This window comes from Myodes glareolus, chromosome 3 (assembly GCF_982192425.1).
Source record: "Myodes glareolus chromosome 3, mMyoGla1.1, whole genome shotgun sequence".
In the NCBI taxonomy this organism is placed as follows: Eukaryota; Metazoa; Chordata; class Mammalia; order Rodentia; family Cricetidae; genus Myodes; species Myodes glareolus.
The window spans coordinates 90094519-90106596 of NC_142028.1; the positions used below are offsets into that span (position 1 = coordinate 90094519).

A 12078-nucleotide genomic window follows, 5' to 3' on the forward strand; every position below is an offset into this window, starting at 1 on the left:
CTTTCTGAGCTGGTAGAGCACTGATCCAATGTAGGTCTTCTCTCTCCATCTCATCTGAACTCCTGGACAGATCTTGTTTTCCTCAACTCACCATGCCTTACACAGTAAAATCCAACCAAAGTCAGAATAGAGAGAGGAAAGTTATACTCTCCCAGAGCCTGGAATTCTGACGCCTAAAATAACCTATTGCTAACTTAAAGTCTATGCTGTGTTACCAGTCACTCCCTAGTCTCCTAAACCCCCAGGACCTTCCACTGGTGCCTCTGCTTCTTATAGATCATATAAGTACTTTGAGTACATCATTATGGTGGTTTGAATGAGAATGGCCCCCATTGGCCATATTTGAATAGCTGGTCCCCAGTTGGTGGACAGTTTGGGAAGGATGAGGTGTGACTGTATTGGAGGGGGTGCATAACTAGGGGAGGGTTTGAGGATTCAAACACCCACTCTAGTCCCAGTTGGCTACATCTGCCTCCTGATTGTTGTGTCAAGATGTGAGGTCTCAGCATCATACCTGCCTGCCTGCTTGCTCCCATCCCCCCACATGAGGAACTCACCATCTGAAACCATAAGCCCCCAATAAACTCTTTTTCTATACAAGTTGTCTTGGTCATGGTATCTTAGGACATCAATTTAAAAGTAACTAGGACAGTCATCTACCCAAATCACTGAGTCTCCTTTTTAAATGTCCAGGTCCTCTGTGCCCACCCACCCCAATCATCTGGACACCCCAAGCACCGTCCTTCAGAACTCAGTACCACCGTGTATAAAGGAGAAAAATCCTTAGATTCAATTGTGTTTATCATTGGTTATTATACGTTGGGCTTTAAAAAAAGAAAATGACTTGTCCCAGCAATAAGCAGGAAGAACCCAACTTACACGGGAATAAAGCATGCAAGAAGAGACAACATTGTGACTTACTTCATCCGTTCAAAATCTGTGCATGTGGAGTATATTTTAGTTTCTCCAATCAGCACATCACAGTAGGGGCGACACCCATTTCTCTGCTTATTGAAGAAGGGAATTGGGCTGACAGTGATTGCCTTGATCGTGAGTGGCTTGAAGTGAGGGCGGTAGGGCTTGTCTGCAAGTAGGTCACACATGTAGCCCAAGTACCTGAAACAGAAGACCGCCGTTCTCTGAGCCCATCATAACAGACGATTAGACACTTTCTGCTGTGAGGTCTGTCTTTGTACATTAAATTACAGTAGAAAGGTCTTCTGCTCATTCCTTCACATTTACCACCAAAGAGGAACGCAGACAATTAGGAAAGTTTGTGGATCAGAGCTGGAGCCAAGGCTCCGTGGTTAAGAGCAGTTGCTGCTCTTACAGAGGACCCAATTTTGGTTCTCAGCACCCATATGGTTGCTCACCCACTCTGTAACGTCAGGTCCAAGAGGATCTGCCACCCTCTTCTGCTCTCACAGACACCAGGCATGTATGTATAGTACATATGTACACGTAGGCAAAACACCCATATACATAACATAAAGATAGAGAAGTCTTTTTTTTAAAATGAGAGAAAGCTTGCTTCTGTTGACATGCTGAACTAGTAGAAAGGTGTTTGCTCAGTCCAAAGCTTGCGGCAGTTACGCTAGCCCAATATTTAGATATATATTTCTGTTATATCTAGCAGATTAAGCATGTCAGCAAAAGGCAGATTTAGATAAGCTTTAGAATTTATTATCAGGAATTTTATCCAAAGAAGTGAGAAGATAAAATTTAAGTAAGAACAAAGAAACTAATTCCAACTCTAGGGAAGGCAATAAATCAGCTATCTAAAGAAGGGATTTCTTTAAAGTCATTTGCACATTATCTATTCTAACCTATATCTATCTATTACATCCCCACATCTCAGTCATGAGAAAAATCAAGCTCTAAAGCACATTCTGTCTCTGTATTGTTGCATTTTCACGCAGTGAACACCAGTGTATCTCAATAAAGACCTAAAGCGCAAACTGGAAGGCGCTGGGAGCTCAGACTGGAGAGAATGCTCGAGCTATGCCCAGTGGGTTTTAGACTGGTGCTTAGCACAGCCTTTTTGTCATTCTCACTCTTGCTTCCTCTCCTCTTAAAGGAGCAAAGCAGAATGTTAAGTCTCCAATCCTAGGGCAAACGGCTGAGGTGCCTATGCAACATATCCAAGCAGACCTGGCCACCAGGTTCTCCCAGGATCCCTCAGTCCCTACCTGTTACAAAATATGGCTGGCATACCCCACCCTCTACCCCCTGAACCCTCCAGCCCAGGGGCTCCAGACATTTTGGTTACCCCAACCCCGTTTTGTACCTTTGCCCTCTTGACTGCTGCTCCCAGTTCCTCTCTCCTCTCTCCATACTCCTCCCCTTCTCCCCACATGGCCCAGCTCAATCTGGCCATGTCCACTCTGGATTCTCCAAGATGTCCCTGCCTCTGACTGCGCTCTTCCTTTTATCTACAATAAACTCTCTCCTCCACCCTACCAAGAAGCAGTCACGATCTTCCCTTTTTATTTCCTTTTTTCATTCAGTAAACATTGGCATTTTTAAAAGTTTTCTTTCAGTTTCAAAATCACAGACTTTCAAATGAGGATTCATGAACCTGCATGAAAACTCAACATTCTTACCCATCTTAACTGTCATCATTGTTCAGGATAACACCAGATCAATTAGGAAAAGATTGAAAGAGAGCTCCCATGGGGCCAGCCTCCCGCAGTACCAGGCCCCACTTAAACCACGCCCTACACCTCCATCTCTGTACCTCCTATGGGACGGAGACAGTCCAATTCCTGGTCGTTTTGCATAGAGCAATCGAACAGCGGGGCCAGGAGTAGAGTAGAGATTGCAGAAAATGAACATAGCACCAACCAGAATTGATGACGCAGCCCGTCCATCCTGTCAAAGAAGACCCACAAACTCGTCAGAAACATCAAATCCGGGAAAAGCCCGCTTGCAGAGAAGAGAGAAAACAGAGGTGCCTCCTAATTATTGCTGCCTTTCACTTCAGAATTGTTCATTTCAAGACCAAAAATCTGGCCCGGCTGTGAAATCAGACAGCAGCAAGGAAAGACTTTTCTCAGGATAAAATTGACTCGATGTTCACCAAGAAGTTCAGCAAAATAAACCCCACTTGGGTATACTTTCTGAGACCTAGACCAACTCTGAATTCACGGCCATGAATAGTAAGCAAATAAGTAGACGGAAAGAGCCTCAAGTTAGATGCCACCTTTGGAAGGTACTGTGTATGTACCCCACTCATACTGTATGTTCATTAATACAAAAAACTTCATTCATTGTATAGATCGATGTATTATAAACTGATTGTCTCCTTTTGGAATTCATGTATTGAAATGTTAATTCCTAATGTAAGGGCACCGGAACTGGAGACTGGGGTTCTGGTATAGTTAGGTCATGAGCAAGAGGCCCTTATGAATTCTTTCTCTTTCTCTGTCCCCTCGCCCTCCTGGGAGAGGACGCCTCTGTGCGTGCCACCTTGGAAGGAAGCAGACCTACTAGATCTGCAAACAGCCTGAGCTCGGCTTATAACCTCTGTATTCTCCGTGAGAAATGAAATCTCTACCACTTAAGTCACCCAATCTATGATTGCCTTGTGACAACAGCCGGCACCCCAGCTGATGGAAGAAAACTAAGCCTCTCCTAGAACAAGTAAAAGGGAAATTGCTTCTACTCCAAGTGGCTCGCACCGGCTTACAAACTGTTTCCTATTATGTGTGCTGAGTTAAAGTCTGCTCCTCCACATTTTGTGTGTGTGTTTGATCAGGCAGCCTCACCACGGAGCCCTCACTGGAGCTCACTGGTAAACAGAACAGGTAGCCTCAACTCAGAGATCCGCTTGCCTCTGTCCACCAAGTGCTAGTTAGCACTTAAAGGTGTGGGCCACCACACCCAGTGTTTCCTCTACAACTTCTAGTCAACACCTTTTTTTATGTTTCCCTCCATGAAGGGAGAAACCCACTCCTTTTATTCAGGCAGTCCTTCACATATCTGAAATGCCTTTCCAGTCCCTCAGCCCTGCTGGGTCCAGATTAAAGCCAGCTCAATCCCTGCCATTCTTCTTCCTTTGGAATCCCATCCTAAAAGACGTTAACATTTGGAATGCACATCTCTGGACATACCTAACATATCAGTCTTTGGTGTGCCCAGACAGCAAGGCATAGAATGAGCTCTGGTCAAACTGTCTTCGTTTAAGCTCAGCCAGAAACGGCACTGGTGGAAAAGATGATAGCTCTGCCTCCAAGGACAGCCATTGATGCTGCCTAGGGAAGAACCCACGCCTCGGGGAGTCAGGAGTTCTAAACATGATAGCTACCCATAACAAGCCAGTGGCTTCCGAGACAGGTGCCAGGCTGCTGCCCAAGCCTGTCACAAGGGTGGCAGCCAGTCTGTCCCTGCAGCCAGCCTGCCCCTCCCCCAGGCACTCATCATAGGCCCCTGACACTCTTCATGGGGCTTCACCGTGATCACACAGGTAGGATGCGTAGAGCCTGAAGCTGCACCCAACTCTACCTTAGAGAAGATATCCACTGAGCCATCTCTCCAGCCCCGTTTCATGTTGTCTTTTTTTCTATTTTTTTTTTATGCGCATGGTTGTTTTGTCTGAATATCTGTTTGTGTACCGCATGCATGCCTGGTACCTAAGATCAGAAGAGGGCTTTGGATCACCAGAGCTATATAGTTACTAGCAGATGTGAGTCACCAGACATTGGTTCTGGGAACTGAACTTGGGTCCTTGGTAAGAAGAGCATGCACTCTTGGTGCAAGAGAATTATCTGTATTCTGTCAATCATATTTTAATAAAACGCTGATTGGCCAGGCAGGCAGTATAGGTGGGAAAACCAGACAGGAAATAGAGGGGATGCAATGAGAACAGGAGAATTCTGGGAAGCAGAGAGGTTCCTCTGCCATTCCTGTGCAGACCACTGAAGAGGCAGCATGTAACTTGCCCAGCTGAGAAAGGTACGGAGCCATGTGCTAAAGTAGATAAGGATAATGGGGTAATATGTGTCATAAGAGCTAATAAGTAGCCTGACCTAATGAGCCAATCAGTTTATAATCTTATGGAGTCCTGTGTGTGATTTTTCTTTGTTGCTTGCCGGCTCTTGGGGTACTGGGAGGGACAGAAACCCCAACAAGCCAGCCCTCATACTACATATGGCGCCCAGACGTGGATAACTGAATCCACAAAAAGCCTGAGAAAGCTTTAAAAGAATAGAATAAAGCATGGCTTCTTGGTGGCAGCAATTTCTCAGGTCTACTTTGCTTGCTAGAGGCAAGCAAGCGCTCTCATCTGAGAGAGGCTTCCTGACTCAGCTTTAGCTGCAAAACCTTGCAGCTCTTTAAAGAGGTCCTGCCACAAAACACTTAAATATTGTTGATGACAAGCTGAACGCATTCTTTTCAGCTTTCAGCCGTAGCAGGAGAAAAGCTGTGCTGTTTTAAAATGCCGGCTATCTGGGCTGTCCTGCCAGAGCAAACTCTGACTCTTTCAGGCAGGCAGTCCGACTGAATGTGGTCTGTGAGCAGAATGCTGCAGCTTGCTAGCAAGGACCTTGAAACGCCATAGATTTGTCGCAGTGTACACAGCTCTGGCCAGTATCTCAGCCATGAGGCTGGAAAGCTAAAAAATGAGCTGGATCTAGCCGTCAAAGCCACGGCTCTCCATATTGCTTAGTAAATTAAAGGCTTATAAAGTCAGAAAAAGAGAGAGATACAGTAAAGAGAGGTTCAAAGATGAAGAAAACCTCTAAATAGTTTACAGTGTGTTAAAAATATATGCAGGCTAAAGGTTAAAGTCATTAAAAATAAAAAAGAAAGAAAGGGAGAAATAGGGTGTGGTGGTACACACCTTTAATCCCAATGCCTGGGAGGCAAAGGCATATTGACCTCTTTGACTTCAAGGGACAGAGGTAGAGATTGACCTCTGTGACTTCAAGGTGTGGTAGCACATGCCTTTAATCCCAATGCCTGGGAGACAGAGACCAACAGATCTCTGTGAGTTCAAGGTGTGGTAGCAAACACCTTTAATCCCAGCACTGGGGAGGTAGAGGCAGAAAGATCTCTGTGAGTTCAAGGACAGCCTGGTCTACAGTGTTATTCCAGGACAAAGATATACAGAGAACCTGTCTCAAAAAGTAAAAGTAAAAATAAAAGAAATAGAGGTTAAAGTAAAGCCACACAAAGATGGAAAATACAAAGAAAATCTTGATACTGTATGCTATTATGCTCTCTTTGAATTGTTTGATTGTTGAGGAAGGAACAACAACTGTTAAAAGACTTTTGTTTATAAATGTTGCTGAACTAACCCGAGATAGGTATTTTGAAAATACTCTGGCTTCAAAATTGAAGTCAAAAGGTATGTTACTTTGGAGAAGAGATTTTGCTTTTGTTTCCACAGAAAACGAGAGGCTCTGGATTTATTCAGAGTTAAGAAAAATCACCTTTGACCAAGGGAGGCCACCTAAAAAATCTCTGATAGGAATAGATGGCCCAGATGTCTGAGTCCTACATCCAGAACAGATTCAAGACTGTTGCCTGAGATGATCGAGACTCACAGGATACTCCAGTGAGGACTTAAATTATAACTCTAAGTTTTCTTTAGGTCCCCATAAGATCATCAGCGCCCCCAACCAGCAGGAAGTAGCCTAAAATACTACGCCCACATTCCCAACAAATGAACTATGGGTATTTTCCTTTGTTTAAAAAAAAAAAAAAGAGGGAAATGGTGCAAGAGAATTATCTGTATTCTGTCAATCATATTTTAATAAAACGCTGATTGGCCAGGCAGGCAGTATAGGTGGGAAAACCAGACAGGAAGTAGAGGTGATGCAATGAGAACAGGAGAATTCTGGGAAGCAGAGAGGTTCCTCTGCCATTCCTGTGCAGACCACTGAAGAGGCAGCATGTAACTTGCCCAGCTGAGAAAGGTACGGAGCCATGTGCTAAAGTAGATAAGGATAATGGGGTAATATGTGTCATAAGAGCTAATAAGTAGCCTGACCTAATGAGCCAATCAGTTTATAATCTTATGGAGTCCTGTGTGTGATTTTTCTTTGTTGCTTGCCGGCTCTTGGGGTACTGGGAGGGACAGAAACCCCAACAAGCCAGCCCTCATACTACACACTCTTAACCATTGAGACCCCTCTCCCTCCCTCTTTCATGGTTTTCTTGAACTTGCACACGGTTACAGGAAGCCAGGGACTACACAGGGGTGGCTTAGGGTGACCAACAGTGCATGAGAAGTGTGCTCACCATTGTTAACATCTCAAACCACATGGCAGGTCCCTTTATTTTGGTCACTGTAATGACCATGGCAACCAAATCCCCAGATGAATCCACAAAGTCTTGGAGTTTTAATTCATTGTGATTGCATTATGAGAGCTGGGGAGCCTCTAGTCTCTCTTAAACTTTTAGAAAAAATGTAAGTGAAAATCCCCAATGCGCTTAAGACTGCCTAGGCCCTAAAAGCAATCTGTTCTTTGAGTGATCCATTGTGGCTCTAAAAGCCAAGCCCTGCGGCCTCAGACATTAAATGCTTACAGACACCGCGCGTTTTGTATCGCTTGCCAAGGACTCGGGAGTTGAAACAGAAATATAAAAAGGTTCTTCAACTGGCTTCTCTTTTTCAGCCAGCTGGCTCCCACAGAGGTGAGAGTCACCCAGTAGCCTCAGCAAAGCAAAACAACAAACAGCGTCCCTGCAAACCGATTGATGTTTGCAGGAGGAATAGACTATTTCCAGCGCTTATGCCCAGGCTCACTGTGTTCACAGACACGGCCACTTGCTCAGATCTTCTGTGGCAAAGTTCAGAGAAAGTTGCTCCCGGCAAGAGGACAGACCAGTGGGAAGTGGGTAGGGGACAGCCTGGGGTGATCTATGTGTTAAATGCCACAGGTGATGTTTAGCCGCACCATGGGAATGTCCGTGCTGTGAGAAACACCCAAGAATGAGAAAGGTTTTGCTGGAAGTTGGGTTTTAAGAAACTGTTCAGAAGCCTGAGAGGAAGGACTGGGGAAAGGGGCTGGAGAAAACCCGAGCCAATACTTCCTTTGGGAATTATTTGGAAATGGAGCTGGTCCATGAAACTACTCACAAGGGCATAAATGTCAATTTCTCTTATTTTTATTTTAACACAACTTGTTGAGAAAATTGAAATTTTATACCCATCATATCCATTCAAAGTTCAGTGCATTTTTTAACCCGTGGATCCACAACTCTTTTCCTACCTCTTTTAAGATATTCATCACAGTTTAGAACCCCAGCATTACGTACGCTATGAGCTCAGAGCTCTCCCTTTCTCTCTCTCTCAAACATCAAGCCAAGAATAAAGTCAGGCTCTGTAGCAAGCACCTGTAATCCCATCTCTTGGGAAACTGAGGCGGGAGGATTGCCACGAGTTCAGGACCTGTCTGGACCACTCAGTAGGAATTCATCTCAAAATAAGAAAAATAGATTCTTCCCTCAATTGTTTTACCTTTCGGGAGCTAGGGAAAAGGCCACAAATAAGAAAATAGGTTTTCCAAGTAATACATCATTTCTTCCCCCCACCCCTCATTTTTTACCTGCCTGGCATTGTTCTACCTCTAAACAGAGGCTCAGTAAATGCTATTGAGCTCAGAGGTCGCCCTTCTGGATACAGCTGCCCATATTTCACCAAAGCCTCACCAGCAGAAGGACCAAAGAATACTCACCAAGCAGTGGACAACGCAGACATTTTTGGGATTCTGCAGTAGCCAGTTGTACATATTCCGACACACAGCAAACAAGTTGTGCAGACTTGGGGCCTGCCTGATGGGCCAGCTGCATTCTGAGACCTGAAGAAATGGAGGAAGGAAATGAATTTTCCCGTCTCCAGAAACACACATCACACACGACATCTGGAAGCGGCATCCTGTCCTTTCTCCGTATACGAGACAGGGTCTAAATGCAGAACGACAAGCTTAATGCAATGATGTGTTAAGATCTCCATCGTCATGGGTTACACCACTGGAAGTTGCATCGTGGCATCTTGCGATGCAGACAGAGTTGGAAAAGGGATCTAAATGCAGGAAGAGAAGCATCACACAGTCGTTTTTATAATACAGGGTCTCAAGTACATAGCCCAGCTGACCTTGAATCCATCCATCACACTCCTTCCTCAGCCTTCTGAGTAATAGGATTACAGGAGGGCTAACCTGGCTTAATACAATAGGTTTTGGTTTTGTTTTAATTAAATAACTCTTTTTCACTAAAGATATTAAAACACATTTAGAAATACATTTTAAGTCAACTAGGCAATTGATGCTAGCACTCCAATTTTCTTTTTATTGCCTTAGGTGGCACAGAATTCAGTTTCTAGTATCCTTCTTCTAGATGTTAATGGTCCTATGGTGATCCTGTGGTCTCTATGCTCATCTAAGCTCTCCTCCTAACATGAAAAGTCTCGCAGAGTGAGCCAGGGCGGCTTACGTGTCTTGGTTTTCTCCACAGGGGAAATATGTCCTATCTTCATTTAACATACATATTGGATGTGTTAGAGTCCTACCTTGATGCTGCTTGGCCTGATCTGTAGGACAATCAAAGAAGACATGTATTGATTAGATGACAACTTTGTTGATGAGAAAACTGACTCTCAGAGGTGAGTCCTCTGCAGTCACACTGTTAAGCCCGGGTCTTTAGAGCATTATCCGTTAGCTTCGGCAGCACTGGCTAGATGACCAACTACCTCACTGTGCAGGGCACGTGCCCAGACTGACTGCATATTTACTAGTCTATCTAATATTAAGAAGTTTGGACTTGGGTAAACTTTACATCTTTAACCCTTTCTGTCCTCATACAATGTGGGGGATGGGACCTACTTCCACAGCTGTCAGTATCGTGGGAGAATCAACTGCCAGGGCTCAGTCTGTAGCTGATACACACAAGTTGATCGATAAATGTCAGCAATCATTATTATTTTACCGAGCCATTGCCAATGCAAAGCTCTGGGATCACACTGAAAACACTGAGCCTGTGAGGTAGGAGTGTGGGTGAAGGGCAGACCACAGGAGGCCTAAAGAAGAGGATTAGGGGGATGGCTCAGTTGATAAAGGGTTCGCAGGCAAGAATGAAGACCAGAACTGGATCTCATCCCCAGAGCCCACAAAACCCCTGCTCAGGGATTGCAGCACTCAGTCAGGAGGCAGAGCTCAAGGATCCCCTGGGCCAGCTAGCTATGAGCTTCAGGTCTATCAAGAGAGCCTTTGCCAAAAAATAAAGTGGAGGGCGATCTAGATAGATACCCAGTGTCTCAGCCTCAGACTGCACCCATCCGTGCACACACACCTACATTCACACCAGGAGGAGGAGAAGGAAGAGGAGGAGGAGGAAGAGGAGGAAGAAGAGGAAGAAGAGGAGGAGGAGGAGAAGAGAAGGCTATTTGAAAAGACATACTCTGGGATCTGCATTTTCCAACAGAAGGAGGCAAAGGAATCATTCAGGGGTCAGTGAGATGGTGGGGAGGTGAAGGAAGGGGTGGTGGTGGCTTCACTCAGCGACAATGGGGTATAAACACACCTCAGCAACTCAGGAGACAGTCTTGGTAGATGCTGATGTGGCTGCAGTGACTGAGCTCAGAAGTGTACTTCAGAGAGGTGATAATGGGGACACCCATGCTGTGGCTTGAGGGGCCAGACAGAGGGATGGAATCAACAAGGAATGCAACGGTGGCGTAGAAAATACTGGCCTAAGAAAACTCAGACACTTTCAGCTCTCTATGCTTGACACTGGGAAGGGAGGCGGGAGAAATCTCATTGACCGGCCCTTTCCTGGTCACCAGATAATACTAATAAAAACATAAATGAGAAATTATCTGTGCGTGCTGACCTCAAAAAACAAAGGTGGGAGTTCCCTTTCTGGTCTGCCCAGGCAGCCTCCTCTCTTTTGTTGATCTGTAGCCCTTTTGCTATACAATGACCGTGGGCGAAGAGGAGCTTCCAGGTTACCCATTTTTCTACACCCTTGGCAATAGCAGATGTGGTGTGTTAAGCCAAGTGTGTGAAACACTTCACATAACTACCCTGAGGTCCAGGAGGTGCCAGCTCTGGCCTGTCAGCTTAAACTCCACAATGGCTAACCCTTTCTAACCAACACAGGTCAGAGCTCTCTGGCCTGGATGTTTACTTCCCAAGGGCTCCCTGCTGATGACTTCTCAAGGAACAGAAATGACTTACCGAATGAAACAGTTGAAAAATTGGGAGAAAAAATGTTGTTACCACGGTTCTGCCGATCCTGTTTCCTGTCTGTGGTGTTTCTCATCCTTGGAAAACTTTCGTACCCCATCCAAAGCCCAAGTTCAGTGTCCTATTATCTCTGACCCTCACAGCTAGAACAATCGTGGTTGTGTCCATATCCCGGCCTGTTTTCATTTATTCCCGTTTTTATTAGTAGAACAGCATAGTCACAGATTTAGAATGAGTTTTCTTGTTGCAGTTACCTTTGACCACCTGTGTGACCATCTCTGGCTTTCATTCTCTTGGGTGTTGGGTCTAAGTCGGTATCTGAGGATCGTTGTGGGGATTAGGGCAAGTTTATTGTCAACTGTATTAAACCAACTGTTCTGTCTCTCTCCCTAGCTTCTGAGTTCCGTGAAAAGAAAAAGCATGACTTTTCCTCTTGGTCACCTCACTTCTGGGTGTCTGTGTCTCAGGTAGGTTCCTGCTGAGGGGATGGATGAATAAAAACTAAAGGAATAAGTCCTAGTTGGCAATCTCTTTTTTTGTAATAGAATTTGTCTGATATCATTTTTAAAGGATTTATCCCATCTTCATTTATATCATGTGCACACAGGTGTGGGTACACACAGGGGCCAGAAGAGGGCGTAAGATCCCCTGGAGCTGGGGTTGGAAGAGGCTGTGAGCTGTCCTACATGGGTGCTGGAAAATGAGCTCCTCTACAAAACCAGCAAATGATCTTTAGCACTGAGCTCTAAACACGGAGCCACCTCTCCAGCCTCTGCATGAACATCTTGAGAATGAACAGGTGGATCCAATTTGTTGGGTTTGTTTGTTTGTTTGTTTGTTTGTTTAGACTACAGCAGAGTGAAAACACAAGATTTCTTTTTCCTGA

The 12078-nt window shown here is 45.0% G+C and overlaps 1 protein-coding gene across 7 annotated transcripts in view; it reads right to left on the reverse strand.

Annotated features, from left to right (window-relative positions):
* The window catches only part of Dnajc6 (DnaJ heat shock protein family (Hsp40) member C6), a 157430-nt gene that overhangs the window by 31637 nt on the left and 113715 nt on the right, over positions 1-12078 (reverse strand). For all 7 annotated transcript variants that reach the window (XM_087904802.1, XM_087904808.1, XM_087904805.1 and 4 more), the window contains 3 exons: positions 8685-8807; positions 2738-2871; positions 922-1116 (listed from right to left, as the gene is read on the reverse strand). In XM_087904802.1, the coding sequence (XP_087760928.1) occupies positions 922-1116; positions 2738-2871; positions 8685-8807 (452 nt within the window). The remainder of the gene's footprint in view (positions 1-921; positions 1117-2737; positions 2872-8684; positions 8808-12078) is intronic.